The following is a 16,692-nucleotide window of genomic DNA, read 5'->3' on the forward strand; positions in this document are numbered from 1 at the left end:
CAAGAAAGTATCACAATGTAAATACCACTCCCAGAACCTTCCTGAATGGAAACTCCTTTTTTTGAAGTCATTATACCCTAAGTCCTTAGCACAGTGCATCTACTAACAATAAAAGAACAAATTTAATGAATTTCCATCTCTCTTTTCCCTCCTCATCCCAGGTCCAAATACCCAGTTCCTTGGATCATTTCTGATAGGGAATAGTGAGACCTCTTGATTTATACACCCACCAGCCTTAGCTTAGAATGACTGTCCAGCTCAGCTCCCTCACTTCTCCCTGACAATTCCCAGGCTCCAGAGTTTGACCAGCAGTGCAGAGACTGCATAGTGTGACCTCTCTACAAGGTGCCTTCATGAAGCTGTATCTTAGAATTATTAGAATTCTTTTAGTTATCCCCTTCATCTTACAGAGGAGGAAACTGAGGCTCCAGGAAGTAAAAAAGATTTGGCCAGTTTGTCACAGCTAGTAGATTTCAGAGGAAGGATTTGAATACATTTCCTCAGCCTCTAAAGCTTTTTATTTCAGCTTCTGAAAAGGGCCCAGGGATTGTAGGGCACATTTCACAGCTAGAACAAGAGGGGTCAAGTAAGATTCTTTGTGATCATACAGCAAATTAGCAATGAGGTCAGGATTTGAATTGAGCCCTCCCCAGTTCCTGGCCCCAGAACTTTTGTCCCTTCTAGGGTCTGAGGCTTTCCAGAGGAAGTCCTGACCCCTGAGGGTGACCTTAAGAGAGGGGCTACACCATCTCAAAAAAGAGGGAATACTTCCATCAGGAATTCACCCAGCACCCATGTTGCCATGGTGATGTCTATTATCCCTGCTTAAGAGGAGATGAATCAGACACTATAAATAATCCCTGCAGTTGATTGATGGGGGAGGTCTGGAGGCTGAGGTGAGGCTATTTATTTTTCCCAGTCAGGCTAATGAGGGGGGATTTCAATCAGGAAGTCCCCAGCAGCTGCCCTACTTGGGGCTGGGGGATGAGCAGCTGTGCTTGAGGATGCTGCTTTAGGCAAGATCCAGATGTTAGCCCTGGATTCCCCTCCCAGCAGAGGGGAGAGAGAAAAAGAGAGAGGGGGGAGAAAAAGGGACAAAGCCCCAGGCCAGAGGGTCAGAGATATAGAGCTGGAAGGTCCAAATACATCATTTTATAGGTGAGGAAACCACAGTCTAGATACCGCAGGGGTCCTCAAACTACGGCCTGTGGGCTAGATGCAACAGCTGAGGACGTTTATCCCCCTCACCCAGGGCCATGAAGTTTCTTTATTTAAAGGCCCACAAAACAAAGTTTTTGTTTTTACTATAGTCCGGCCCTCCAATAGTCTGAGGGACAGTGAACTGGCCCCCTATTTTAAAAGTTTGAGGACCTCTGCTAGAGAGAGATGAAATTCCAAAAAGCCACAGAGTCCAAAATCACATAGGTAATAAGTGATGAAGATAGGCTTAAATGTAGGTCCTCTGTGTTTATAATCCAGCAAGATTTCAATGTATGGTGCTATTAGAGTCCTACCGGTGGGAGCGCATTTATTTATTTGTTGGTTTATTTATTTACTTAGCATTTATGTACCATATATAGTGCTGTGTTTTATGCTTATTATCTCATTCAGTCCTCAAACAACTACAGCCTTGTTCTTTAGTCAGCCATGTCAGATTCTTTGTGACCCCATTTGAGGTTCTCTTGATAAAGACACTGAAATAATTTCTCATTTTCCTTTCCAGCTCATTTCACAGATGAGGAAACTAAGGCACAGAGGACAAAGTGATTTGTGCACAATCATACAACTAGTGTCTGAAGCTGTATTTGAATTCAGGTTTAAACACTGCACCATCTAGCTGGATAAGAGTATTTTACAGCTGAAGAAACTAAAGCAAGCAGAGGTTAAGACCTGCTCTGAATCTGAATTACTAAGTGTCTGAAGCCAGAGACCCCGGTCACCTCCAGCCCAAGCTAATGGGTTTTTTATGGATCTCTCCATGGTTCCAGGGCACTCTGATCCTCCCCATTCCCACCCCTTCCCTCCACTGCCAATGGACAAAAAAAGCTAGCTCTAAGGTAAAAAAAAAACAGGGGTATAATCTTGTAACCCCCTGCTACTGAGGCTGAAGCAATAAAGCTAAAGACCCTCCAGTGTCTGTTCTAAATGTGGTACCAATATGATGAGCTCCAGGGAGAGTGGGGGAAGGATGCCTAAGAAGGTTAGGAACAAAGTAGGTCAAATCTATCGTTCCAACCAGCAGTGGGTAGCACTGGCCAGTGGGTAACTGCTGCTCTTCTAGCCTGGGCAAGATAAAAGAGTTTAAAAAAAAAAAAGTAAGATGTACCCTATCAGACACTCATCCTGGAAATTCCGATGTCTGAGATTTAATCCCAGCCTCCACCTACCCCTGCTCTCAGCCGCTTAGGACTTTTTACCATTATGATCCCCTTTTTCAAATATCCCTGTGGGAGTTTTTTGCTTTGATAAACTCATAGTTCTAGATCCACCAAAAAAAATCCACAAAAAACTGAAAACTGACCCTGAAGAAGAAAGGCAGAAATAAAACACTCTCCTCGTATTGGAGAAGTGAAGAATCATGAGTGTAGAATGTTGAATAAATTTTCAGATGCTTTTTATTATTTTGTTATAAGAGAAGGCATAAGGGGGGGGGATGGTGTTTTTTTTAAAGGAAAAGGCAGCAATGAAACTTTCCAAATAAAACATCCCAGTGTAAGAACTGAGAAGGAGAAAAAAGGCAGGTTTCACTGACTTCATAATGCTGCTTCAGACTTCTCACTGAGAGAACCCCACAAATAGAACTAAGTGTAGCAGAGAAAAGATGCAGAAGTAAAGGAACCAGGCTGTAGCAGGGGAAAAAACCATTTATTGGGTTACTCTCTCCCTCCGCGCCCTCCCCGTTTCTGCCTCCTACAGCCCTGGAGAGGACACCGCTGAGAACAGACATAAGCAGACACCACATGGAGGAGGCAGAGGGGAACTGTAAGAACATGAAGATTTACTAGATTGAAAAGTCAACAGACAACAAGCCTGGGGGGATTTCCCAGTTTCTGGGAGTTTTTTCATCATGCATGTTTCTGAGAGAGGGATTATTGAGCCTCACTTCCTATCCATTGGCCTGACAGCTCGAGAGGGTTTGGGGAGCTGGAGGGGGTGGGCAGGGAGATAGGGCTACATCTCCAATTGAGGCAATAGCTCTGTCCCATCACATTCCACCCCTCTCCTTCACCTGTAACTGGTCCTTGGATCCATCAGTAGTGACAAGGGTCTTAGAGAGCAGCAGATACCTAGATGGGGAGGAGACTTTACTGTGTAGAAGCCAGTAGAGAAAATAGGGAGGGAGTGAAGGTAGGCCCTGGGGCAATTTGCCTCCATGTGACCATTTTCACTTTAAGACCCTTGGGATTGAAAGTAGTCATAGCTGGAGAAACAATCCAGCGGCAGAAAGATCAAGGAAAAGAGAAAGAGCAGAGATGAGAGCCATAATTAAGAAGGGAGGCCATTAGGCTTTGCTCCTAGGGTAGGAAATTTAAATGGTGCTAACTGCACCTTTATAGGGTCAACTCCCTTCCCATTGCTACCAGCACTAGCCCAGAATAGTTCCTGTCTATCTTTCTCAACCCTAGCAGTCAGGGGCTTTGCAAAGTGGAGGAAGGGGTGAAGGGAGAGCTGGAGGAGATCTTCACCTGAGTGAAGCAATCCTCCTCCAAGGGGATGCCTCTTCTTCTTTTGACAATATGGAAACCTTGTGACATCCCAGGGAGTTCTTCCTCTTCCCCATGGCCATAACCCTATGCCACTTGTCCCAGGTGCAAAAAAATTGCCAATTACAGATTTGAGAGAGAAACAAAGACAGAGAAAAGAAGGGAGACAGAGACAAAGTCAGACAGAGATAGAGAAAGACAGAGACAGAACTAACAGAGACAGAGATAGGAAGACAAAGAGATAGACAGAGAAAAACTGAGAGACAGACAGAAACAGAAAAAGACAGAAAGAGACAGAAACAAAAAGAGAGAGAGACAGAAATAGACAGAGAGACAAGAGAGACAGAGATAGGGAGAGTAAGAGAGAGGCAGACAAAGACACAGAGAGAAAGAAACAGAGAAAGACAGACAGACACAGAAATAGAGAAGCCACTTGGGCATCTGAGAGACCTGTCTTCTTGGAATGGAAGGAAGATAAATCCCAAAGTCTTTCCTTATGCCCACCCTTTGAGGAAATTTATTTGGGGATGGGAGCAGGAAGGTAACTGTCTTTTCTGGGCAGCAGAAAACAGAGTGTAAGGTCATTGCTTTACCTAACTCCTTCAGGCTAGAATCATCCCCCAGATCCACAAATTAATTTTTCTCCCAAGCCTCCTCCATTCCCGGACCCACTGATGAAGGATGGGAAGAACAAGTCAGGTGAGCTAAGCCTAGGAAGACCAACCAGGTCGGTCTGACCTCTCTGGAAACTGTGAGGAAGAAGTATCACACTAGAACTTGATATCCACTCTCTCACCATTACCACAAAGGGAAGGGGTTCAAAATAGGAACTTGGGGCTAGGAGGTAGAAAAGGGAAGAGAGGCGCACTCTGTCTGCTCTTTGGGGCTCCAAACCCCCTTTCTTCCCCACTTGCTATCCACTCCCACACTCTGTGCCTTTCTGGAACTGAGGAGACGGGGACTCCAAGCTTTTATTGCTTGGACATTGACTCTCACTGGGACTAGATCGGAAGAAGCCAGGATTTTCCCTTCCTTGTTATCCTTTCATTACACACAGGCCATGGTCCCCGGTCCAGACCTCTCTGGAATAAGTCACCATGGAAACACAAGATGTAGGGGGAGACCAAGAGAAAGGGGGGAGTCTGATGTGAACACGGGGGGAAGGGGTGGGCGATCTGAGAGGCCCTGGGAGGTGTCTGAAACAGAGGCAGAGGAAACAAGTACCTTCCCCCTCTCCCACCTCCCTGACCCATTTTGTCTCCCTTCCTATCTCCAGACTCAGCATTGGAAAGAAATATGAAGGGTAGTGACTGGCTGGAGGCTGATGGTACCGCTTCACTGTGGCGGACCAGGGCTGGCATCCGGAGAGTCCATATTAGGGCAACGAGGAGGCAGCTCTTTGTGGCTGTAGTATTCAACCACCTGCTTGGGCACTTCAGCTAGGACGCACTTGGCCAGAGCTGTCGCAGAAGCCTAGAGAAGAAAAGGAAAAAAAGAAGCATTTTATGCTTGTGACCAATCTACCCTCTTCAAGAACCGATGGGTCCTTGAACTCATGAATAGAGCCCTAACCCAGAAACCAAGATGTTTCTACCTCAAAATGAAAGCCTGTGAGGCAGCTAGATGGCACAGAGCACTCCTGAAGTCAGGAGGACCTGAGTTCAAATCTGACCTCAGACATTTAACACGTCCTGGCTGTGTGACCCTGGGCAAGTCACATAACCCCAATTGCCTCAGGAAAAAAAAAAAAAAGGAAAGAAAGCCTGCATTTTTTCAGTGCCTCTATTTCCTCATCTATAAAATGGGGCAATACTAATTGCCCTACTAACTCATTTGATTCTCATAACAATGTCTACTTCAGGGCTTTGTTATAAGGATGAAATGAGTTCATGTACATGAAAGTACATTTGAAAAGTACATAGTATCATATAAATGTAAGATATACAATCCCCGAGTCCTAGAAATCTTTGTAATTCATTCAGACACACAGATTTATAATAGCATCCTCCATGCACTTTAGTATTTAAATACTCTTGGATGAGATTTGAGACCACTGATAGACCTTTGGCAAACCAAATTTATTTTACAGATAGAAATATCATGGTATTTATTTCCAGAACATTTATTTCAATCCCACGTATCCCATTCCAACGCCACCTGCCAACATCCCCTCCGTCTACCCCACCAGTAAGATCCAGTGTTCATTGTCCTTAAACAAACTGATTCTCACCCCAAGGCACTCACATTCTTGAATTCTCGGAAGGGGACAAACTGTACGATGTCCCGGAGGACGGGCTCTCCCTTGGGGGAACGCAGGACCCCGTCATCCCCATCCAGAATCTGCATGTCTGTGAAGTCAGCATTGCCCACACCTACTATGATGATGGACATGGGCAGGTAAGAGGCGCGGACGATGGCCTCCCTTGTGTCCGCCATGTCAGTCACCACACCATCGGTCAGGATCAGGAGAATATAGTATTGCTGGGTAGAGAGAAAAGAAGCAGGACACTAAAGAGAAGCCTGATGGTCTTCCTGCTACCTCCCCAGGGATTAGAGGGAAGAACCAAGATGGGGGGAGAGTCGCCTTTCTGTGGAAAGGAAAAGGCTACAACTGCTCCTTTCCCTTCCTATGATCTCCCAAAAAAATCTCCAAAGCAGAGACCTTTGTTTTCTGGTCCTTCCAAAGTTTTCCCCTTTCTCTTTTCCTGCTTCCATTATCCCATTTTGCTCTCACTTACCTATTTGAACCCAAAGTCAATTAATTCATTGTAGTTAACTGTTGGATCCCACATGACCCAAATGGAAACTTTGGCCAAACTAAGAATCTCTCTTCACCCCGATATTGCCTGCGTGACACTCCTTATTCTTCTGTCTCTGGAGGGCCCAATGAAAGAGAGAGTCTATGGTCTTCCTGGCCTGGCATTTTGGTTCTTGCCATGAGACTAAAGGGCATATTTCAAGAAAGCAACAAGGTGGATACTGTACTGAGCCCTTGGACTATTAGAAAAAAGCAGAAACAGTCCCTATGGGGACTGTTAGGGTGGGGATGCCATATAAAAAGTTTTAGTACTGGTAGGTCTCCAGGACTGAACCCAGTCCATCTGTAACATCAACATGTTACACTTTCATGGCCCACTGTGACTATCTAACTTGTATCTTTAGCCTTGAATCTGTAAGTTTTGTTTCTTCTTTATGAAATAGTATAATGCTCTTTTAGGGGGGAGCATCTAAAGCTCATCCCTTCTAACTTTGAGAGGACCCCTTTATCCCAACATGCATGAGTTTGATGAGCAAGTCTGTTTCCCCATGAGTTTAGAAACTTTGATCTCAGAGCTCATCTCCTCTTAGTCCTTCTACCTTCGGTCCCAGGCTCAGCTGTAGACACAAAAGCCCAAAATATTAGCTCTCCTTTTCCTACCTCCCCTAAATCTCTTTGAGCATCTTGTTCTTATGGTCAGAACCACCATCACTCTTAAAGGTCTGGTTGGAAAATGTTATATCCAGAGCTCTCTTTTACTCATAATTACCCTTTCTTTAAGTGATAGAATGAGGCTGGCCCTCACCTGGATGATGGAGATTATCTTCCACTCATACAAATCTGATTTCAGAGAAAACAATCAACATATGGACCTCAGTCCCGCTCCATTTATATATAGCTTGTCATATAGCTTATAATAGTCCATAATCCTCTGCTTCTCTAGGAAATACACTTAACCCTGAGAGATTTTTTTTTAGTATATTTTACTGATACTCTTATAAATAACAGTTATTCCAACCCCTCCAGAGTGAAATATGCCTCGTGACAAAGAAAAACAAATAAATATTAATTTAGTGACATTTGGCAATGATGGGATTCTGCCTCTCTGCTGTGAGGAAGAAGTTATATTTCTTGCCTGTTCTCCCTGGGAAATTTGATTCATAATCCTTGTGTTACATCCTCAGTCCATAGTTTTCTCTGATCATCATTGGGTCACTAACTTGGAGAGAATAGTAAGGATTTCTCTTCCCAGGAGAGACTCTAGATTCTAATCTCCAGAGATTTGGGAAGTCTGACTCTTCTTCCACAGTTCCATCATCTTTGAAACAGAAATAAGAGATGATCTCCAAGCAAGGAGAAAGGATAGGTCAGGATGTTAATGTTTATAATAAGCAGAATGTCCTACACTGAGAGGGATTCCCAACTTCAATTGCACAGGTTCTTGTTCTGTATGCATATAGTTGATTGCTAAGGGCTGCTAGGTAGTGCCATAATGAATAGAGTATCAAGAAAGTTCATCTCCATAAGTTCAAATCTGGTCTCAGACTCTTATTGGCTGTGTGATCTGGACAAGTCACTTTAATTTGTTTGCCTCAGTTTCCCCATGTGTAAAATGGAAATAATAATTGCACCTACCTTGAAAGGTTATTGTGCAGATAAAATAAGATAATAATTATAAAGACTTGGTACAATGCCTAGCACATAGTGAGTGCTTTATAAATTCTAGGTGTTTTATGTATGCTTCCTTCCCCCTCTCCCACCCTCATTAGAACATGAGCTCCTTGTAAACAGGAACTCTTTGTATCTCCAGCTCTTAGCAAGTGCCTGGTGCACATTAAGTGTTTAATTAATATGCTTTTCTGATTGACTGACTGATTAACTAAGTCCTCTATCAACAGACTAGAATCCAGCAGAAGGTTGAAAATAAAGCCTTTTAAACCAAAATCTCTCTCTCTCTCTCAAGCTCAAAGGAAAGTATTAGTCAGAAAAATGGGAAGCCTAGGAGATATAAGAAAAGGTCACCCTTGGCCATTTTCCATCAGTCTGAAAGGTGATGCTATCCATTCCCAGCATGGAATAGAAAACAAGGAGCTAGAGGGGCAGGGGGAAGTAGAGAACCTGACTGATTATCCAATATTTCTTAAATCAGCTCCTCCCCTTGAAATTTCATTATTTCCATTCTAATGAATCCCCGGAACATCAGGAACATTCATTTCAAAAAAAAGACAAAAACTGCAAACTAAATGAGTTTTGGACTCCCTGTTCCAAGGCTGACCACCACTGGTCATCATTGACCCTCCACATGAGATCGACTATCTCTTGCTAAAGGAGACTCTGCTGCTCCTCCCTGGACAAGGATGGCAACGAGGTTGCCAAATCAATCCGTGATGGTGCATATGAATTACACAGATGCTTGCCAACCCCTGGGTAATTCCTGACCTTTCCTTCCCCCTCTCACCGATCACATCTCACCAGCTGCTGCCTGTTGACTTGGCAGGAGTGATGTATTAACAAAAGTTCCTGGTGGCGATTAGCAGCTGCTCAAATGTTGCTAAAGGGCAGCAGAGAGACTGGGGAGCCTGCAGCAGGAAGCCCCCAGTCTGGGGGGGTGCTCCTAAGTGCCCACCCAATGCCCCGCTCACCACCAACCTTCATTCTGCCTCGGCCTTGACAAAGTTGGGTAAAAGGGGGGATGCTCAGAGAATTTTTTTAAAAGCATCCTTTCAGGAGTCCTCAAACTTTTTAAAGAGGGGGCCAGTTCACTGTCCCTCAGACTGTTGGAGGGCCAGACTAAAGTAAAAACAAAAAACTTTGTTTTGTGGGCCTTTAATAAAGGAACTTCATAGTCTTGGGTGGGGGGGATAAATGCCCTCAGCTGCCGCATCTGGCCACAGCCTGTAGTTTGAGGACCCCTGCTAGACCATCCTACTGTGGGCTAGAGAGGAAGACCTTCCCTCAGAAGCTCTCCCTCCCAAGCTTTCCCAGTTTAAGTTTAAGCAATTTGCATTTATATGTACTATGTAAAGTACTTCGCCATGTGATACTAATTCCAAAGTATAAAAGCTAAGTGTGATCCCTACAAAGAAAGCACTCTTGCCAAGGCTACTGAAGCAAGCCTTCTAGTTTGTCTCCTCCCCAAGTCTCTGTCCACTCCAATTCATTCTCCACTCAGCTGCCAAGGTAATTTCTAAAGCAAATACCTGACCATGTCACCCCTCCTACTCAATAAACTCGAGTGTCTCCCTATTATTCCCAGGATCAAATATAAAATCTGATAATCAAAGCCTTCACAACCTAGCCCCTTCTGATCTCTTCAGTCTTTTTCAACCAATCAACAGACATTAATTCTTATACTTCATTCCCCTCCATATACTTGACACTACAGAAATAAGGGTCTATTTGCTATTCCTTGAAAATATCATGCCAATTCCCATCTCCCTGCCTTTATACTATCTGTCCCAGACATCTAAAAGGTTCTCTCTCCTCTGTACTCTCTGCCTCCTCGCTTCTCAGACTGCCTTCAATACTCTATCTCACCTTATAATATTTTTTTTTGCATGACTGAACACGTATAACCATAACAAATTGCTTATTATCCCAGGGAGGGTAGGAGAGAGAGAATCTGGAACTCAAAAGTTTTTTAAATGAATATTAAAAATTGACTTTACATGTTACCTGGGGAAAAATAAACTATTATTTTAAATATGTGTGTATACATATCATCCTATGCAGGTTTTTCCCAGTCTCCCTAGCTTCTAGTGTCTTCCCGCTTGAGCTTACCTTTCATCTCCTCTGTCTTTATCATGTATTTATCTAGTTATTTACTTATTGTCTCTCTCATTGACTGTGGGTCCCTAGAGAGGAGGACCCATGTTTTTGCCTTTCTTTCTATTCCCAGCACTTAACATATTGTCTGGCACATAGAGCTGTTAATAAGTGACTGCTCATAGCTAACCTCTGAGGGAGGTAAGGTAAGCTGTAACTCCATTTTACAAATAAGGGAGCTGAAGCACAGAGAAGAACTTACTCAAAGTCACACAACGAGTTAAGTGGCAAAGGCAGCACATGAATGCCAGCCTTTTGACCACAAGTCCAATAATTTTTCAATTGCGCTTTAGATACAATCCTCAAATATTTCAGAACCAGGACACTTGGGTTTCTAATATCAACCAAGCTCATTTTATACCTCTTCCTTCCCTTGACCCTCAACATTTTGGGTTATTGCTAAAGTCATCCCAATCACTTTGCTTTCTGAGATAGTCTCAGCTGTTGTTTCGGAATTACAAGAACCCCTGCCACAACATGATCATTTTTGTTATTGGTTTGCATCTCCAATGTCTAGCATATGTCTTGTACATTATAGAGGTTTAATAACTATTGATTGAAAAGAATTGGTCATCTACACTGATGCATTGTTGGTGGAGTTGTGAACGGATCCAACCATTCTGGAGAGCAATTTGGAACTATGCTCAAAAAGTTGTCAAACTGTACATACCCTTTGATCCAGCAGTGTTTCTACTGGGCTTATATCCCAAAGAGATACTAAAGAAGGGAAAGGGACCTGTATGTGCAAAAATGTTTGTGGCAGCCCTGTTTGTAGTGGCTAGAAACTGGAAATTGAGTGGATGCCCATCAATTGGAGAATGGCTGAATAAATTGTGGTATATGAATGTTATGGAATATTATTGTTCTGTAAGAAATGACCAGCAGGATGAATACAGAGAGGCCTGGAGAAATTTGCTACATGAACAGATGCTGAGTGAAGTGAGCAGAGCCAGGAGATCATTATACACTTCAACAATACTGTATGAGGATCAATTCTGATGGAAGTGGTTCTCTTCAACAATGAGAGGATCCAAATCAGTTCCAATTGATCAGTAATGAAGAGAACCAGCTACACCCAGTGAAAGAACACTGGGAAATGAGTGTTTTTAGCATTTACATCTTTCTGTTATTGTTTGCTTGCATTTTTGTTTTTCTTCCCAGGTTATTTTTACCTTCTTTCTAAATCTGATTTTTCTTGTGTAGTAAGACAACTGTATAAACATAAATATATACATATATTGTATTTAACATATACTTTAACATATTCAGCATGTATAGTACTACTTGCCACCTAGGGGAAGGGGTTGGGGAAAGGAGGGGAAAAGTTGGAACAGAAGGTTTTGCAAGGGTCAGTGTTGAAAAATTATCCGTGTGTTTTGTCAATAAAAAGCTATTAAAAAAAGAACAAAAGGAATGCAGAAACCATATTATTATATATTATTTAAACTATATTATAAACATTGTTGAAATATAAAAAGGACAATTTTTGATTATTTTAAATTTAAAATTTCTTGTATAAATAAAACCTATGTAACCAAGAAAAAAAAAAAAGTTGGTCATCTAACCTTTGACAGTCGATAGTCAGTAGAGAGGAACTCATTACCTCCCCAACATCATCCATTCCACTTCTGGATGACTCTTAGTGTCAGAAGTTTATCCTTATGTCAAGTCTAAATCTGTCTCCATGCTACTTCCAACCGTCACTCCTACTGAGACATCACTGTCCCCTGGGACCAAGCAAAACAAATTGATCTTTTTCCATGGACAGTCCTTCATATACTTGAAGATGGCTGTCAGATGGCTTGTTTGTATTCAACATTTCCACTTTCTTTGGCTATCTTGGTGAATCACACTACCTTTATCAAGCCCAAGTGTACCTGAGTTGACTAGAGTTAAAGGACGGTAGATGAAGAGCAGACAAAAAAGAACTGTTCTTTCTCAGAAATTCAGAATTAGAAAAACAGCCAGCATTTATACTTAAAAATTTGCAAAGCTCTTTATAAATCTTATCTCACTTGATTCTCATAATAATTGAAGGATGCTATTAATATTCCTATTTTACAGATGAGGAAACTGAGGCAGAGAGGGGATTAGGAGACTTTTCCAGAGTTATATAGCTAGTAAGTATATGAAGCCCAATTTGAACTTCCTGGCTCCTGCACCCACTAGTTATCTCTAATTAAAAGGGGCATCAGAGTTTTTCCAGCTCTCTAATTTTAAAAGACAGCAGGGTATAGTAGATACCAACAATGAATCTAGAGTCAGGAAGATCCATGTTCAAATTCTAATTCAGACACCGACCAGCTATGTGACCTTGGGTAGGTCCCTTACTTCTCTGTGCCTCCGTTTCTTTAAGATGACAAGGTTGGACTTACTGGTATTCTAAGGTTCCTTCTATTTCTAAGTCTATGAGCCTTTAAGCAGAAACTCTTCTCTTCCCCATCTCTTCCCTCTGAATCCCATGGGGGAAATGCCCCCCTCCAAATAGGGAAGATCACCATCAGCAAGTGCTATTTGTAGGCAGAAACACTTGGGTTTCAATTCAACCTCTGACACATGCTATGTAACCATACAGATAGGTCTCTTAATCTCCCTGAGCCTCAGTTTCCTCATCTGTAAAAAAAAAAATACCTGTAGCAATTACCTCTTCAGGTTATTGTGAAGTTCAAGTAAGGTAACATACACAAATTTTAAAACCCAATATAAATGTCAATTATTACTACATCTCCAAGTAAATCTAGACAGAAAATTTCCAGCAATGGGCAGTACCGCTGACGCTCCCTTTGGACAAATTGTAATCAGTTGTCTGAAATCGCAAAATTTGCCAAGCCTCAGGGGCAGAACTGATTCTACCCTCATCTATCAGACAGCCACAGGGCTGCCTTCTAGTTCCTTCCCAGTCAACCATATTTTAATGGTATATAATAGGAAGATAATATAATTCAGATTCAATTATATGATATTATCATTTTGATGTTTTCATCATAATTCACATATATCTGATGTTTTATGCTTGATAAAGTGCTGGCTCAGTGAGTGGTCTTCTGGGAAAGCCTTGGAAAAACATTATTTGGAGAACAGTCAAATAAACTCTTATATAAATATAATAGAATTGTCATGGTGGATGAAACATGATGGATATGGGAAATGCAGAAAAACATAGGGAGATTTATATGAACTGATGCAGAATGAAAGCAGCAAAACTGAAAAGACAATATGCATAATGACTACAATAATGTAAACGAAGACATCAAGCTGTATAATTGAGCAATTAATAATGGAACCAGGGAACAGAATAAAACAAGCCTTCCTCCATTAAACAGAGAAGAGTTTATGACTTTAGAGGGTCGGATACATTTGCTGACAAGTGATGGTATTGGGTGTTTTGTTGAATTGTTTTTCTTTGTTATATTAAAGGGTTCAATTTGGAGGGCAAGGGGAGGGGAAGGAAGAGAGGAAGAAAGAAGAAAAGGGCAAATATTATTTCAGAAATGACTATGATATAGAAACCAGACATCCATAAAACTTTTTTTTAAAGAAAGCAATGCCCTAACACTTACTAGCTATGTGAACTTGAATAAGTCACTTAACCCCAACTGCCTCAAAAAAAAAAAAGAAAGAAAAAGTGAGGTCTCCAAGATCAACCATATACCACTCTAAATTGCCCTTTTCTTATAACAGCAGGTACACTCTGGGTACATACAGAGGCCTCCCCAGTTCTCTCCTCAGCTGCCGCCATCCTGGCCACCTTGGCAATGATGGGCGCCACATTGGTAGGGCCATAGAGTTGGATCTTGGGTAGGCAATTCTGGTACGATTCCACCACTCCCTGGATCCCTGTTGGGAATGAGAGGAAGTAGAGGGGGAAAGCATCTAATGCCCATGTGGGTGACACTGCCCATCCTCCTCCCACATCCTTCCCTTCAGGATGGGTTCCTTCCTAAGCTACCCCCAAAGATCCCAATGCAACAAAAGGCAGGTGACTGTCATCAGAGCCCAGACCACTGCAATTGCTCCTAGCATCCTAGAGTCTGGGAAGAATAGCTTCTCCTTCTAGAGATAGTTTAGCACAGCAGGAAAAGATCTACATTTGGAATCTGAGGACCCGACTCAGCCAGTGTGGTTTGGGCAAATCATGAAACTCTCTGGGCCTGCCCTTCCATCTAGAAAATGAGAGGATTTCAATAAATGACCTTCCAGCTCTAAATTTATGATACAGTAACATGGTAGGGCTGCAGAGGTATTGGAAATAGACAACCTTTGCCCCTCTGAGATAAGAGAAGGAACCCTCAACTCAAGCAATAAATCTGCTCCTCTCCACCGCCAGGACCCCTGCCTCTTACCTTCACACTCATCATCATCTGGGTTGAAATTAATGGCAAAGTCATGGGAGACCTGAAATGAAAAATAAGAATAGGAGTAGTTTCCCAATGAAATCATTTTTTGCAAGGAGGGAAAGGGATTAAAGTTTGTACTACTCCATTCCCTTAAATCCCAGTTTAGTGTGCTCAGCCATCCCACTCCTCAGTACCTGGGCGGGGGGGAGAGAAATCCCCTTGCTCAGGAAGTTGGAAGATTCAAGAAGACATCCAGTGAAGCCCCCTTAGAATTATGGGTATTTATGGATTTGCCAGATGGTTGCCCACCTCACTTTGGAATGGTATTGGAACTGCTTCCTCAGAATCAACAACATGCACAAAACTTGGCACGTGGTTTAGTTGCTTCAATCATAATTAATTCTCCATGACTTTCTTTGATAGAGATAATGAAGTAGTTCACCATTTCCTTCTACAGCTTATTTTACAGATAAGAAAACTGAGGCAAACTGGGTTGAGTGACTTGCCCAAAGTTATATAGCTATTAAGTGTCTAAAGGTTCAGGACTCCAGATCCAGCACTCTGTCCACTGCACTACCTAGCTGGCCATAAGGGATCCTTAGTAAATGCTAATTGAATGAATAGAAGGAAATCAATGACTATGGAATGGATAATGAATCAATATTGTTCTAACCATTAAATCAAGAGTTCTTAACCTGGTGTCTGGGAACTTGACTTTTGATTCTGGGATGTTGGGTTTTTTAAACTACTTTGATAACTGGATTCCAACATAATTGGTTTCTATCCTTTGATTTTATTTTATGCCTTTAAAAACATTATTTTGGAGGCAACTAGATAGCACAATGGATGGAGCACCAGCACTGGTATCAGCAGAACCTCAATTCAAATTCAACCTCAGACACTTAACAGTCCTAACTGTGTGACTCTGGACAAATCACTTGACTCTAATTGCCTTGCAAAAATAAAACAAAATAAAAATTATTTTGAAAAGGGTCCATAGGCTTCACTAGACTACCAAAAGACAGTCCCAGAATACAAGAGGCAAAGAACGTCACATCAGAAAAACAAATCTCAGCCGAGTGTTATAGAACCAAAGTTGGGCACAGCTTTATCAATGTGTTCAGAAGCTCTGACCTCATACTTGGGAGGAATCCGGGCACCAAATCCCAAAGCGGAAAATTTCTTGTCACTGGAAGAAAGTAAATGTCAGGTTCAGTATTCCCATCCTATCTTGAATCCCAGGCTCCCATCATGCTTTGCTGATTCCCATGTTCCCATCTTGTCTTGTTGACTCCCCCTCCCACAGAGTTCTCAGGAAAAAGGAACAGATGATGAAAAGCCAGGGCAGAGGGAGAAAGAGAGAGGCGGAGATGAAACAAGGTTCGGATAAGGAAATGCTGGACAAAAGTATTGGGAAAGGTGGACATGTCACCTGTCATAGTCCTGGCAGATTTCTCCTACTGCAATGAGTGCCTTCAGGTACTCATTGGGCTGATAGGGGTTGATATAATGCAGAGAGCAACTGTTGCGGGGGTCTCCATTGGAAGCTGTGAAGTCAATGGCCACCTGGGGAGCAGAAAAGCAACACTGAGTCAGGATATCCCTGAATGATAATTAAAACTCCCTGGCAAGTCCCCCATGAAGTGTTTCATAGACTTCTAAGAGCTTTCCTACTTATTATCTCCTCACAATAATCTTGAGGGGCAAGTATTATCTTATTATTATTATTTGACAGACAAAGAAACTAAATTCAGAGAAACCAACTGTCTGAGACCACATGATTCACCAATGGCACAGCCTGGACAAGAAGATGGGATCAAGATGGGGCCAGACTACTTTGTGGACCAGGGAGTTGGAGCTGGACAGTGACTAAGATGAAGACTGGAAGATGGGGGTACAACACCCTGGTGGATGCTAAAATCATATAAACAGGCGTAAGAAGGAACGGGGGATGTTTTGCCTTAAGAAGAAAAGACTCAAAGGAAAACAAAGGCTGTTTTCACATAACAGTGGTAGGTGGGTGCCGTGGCTAGAGTGCTGAGCCTGGAGTCAGAAAGTTGTTGTTGTT

General features: G+C 42.4%; 1 protein-coding gene across 1 annotated transcript in view; it reads right to left on the reverse strand.

Annotated features, from left to right (window-relative positions):
• Positions 1-2,846: 2,846 nt before the first annotated feature.
• CPNE7 (copine 7) overlaps positions 2,847-16,692 on the reverse strand; it is a 42,592-nt gene continuing 28,746 nt past the window's right edge. The window contains exons 10-15 of the mRNA XM_051974762.1: positions 16,057-16,190; positions 15,759-15,813; positions 14,631-14,682; positions 13,991-14,124; positions 5,949-6,185; positions 2,847-5,177 (exon numbers count right to left, since the gene is read on the reverse strand). Coding sequence (XP_051830722.1) covers positions 5,040-5,177; positions 5,949-6,185; positions 13,991-14,124; positions 14,631-14,682; positions 15,759-15,813; positions 16,057-16,190 — 750 coding nt within the window. The 3' untranslated portion in view covers positions 2,847-5,039. The remainder of the gene's footprint in view (positions 5,178-5,948; positions 6,186-13,990; positions 14,125-14,630; positions 14,683-15,758; positions 15,814-16,056; positions 16,191-16,692) is intronic.

The sequence above is a fragment of the Antechinus flavipes genome, chromosome 2 (assembly GCF_016432865.1).
Source record: "Antechinus flavipes isolate AdamAnt ecotype Samford, QLD, Australia chromosome 2, AdamAnt_v2, whole genome shotgun sequence".
Classification (NCBI taxonomy): domain Eukaryota; kingdom Metazoa; phylum Chordata; class Mammalia; order Dasyuromorphia; family Dasyuridae; genus Antechinus; species Antechinus flavipes.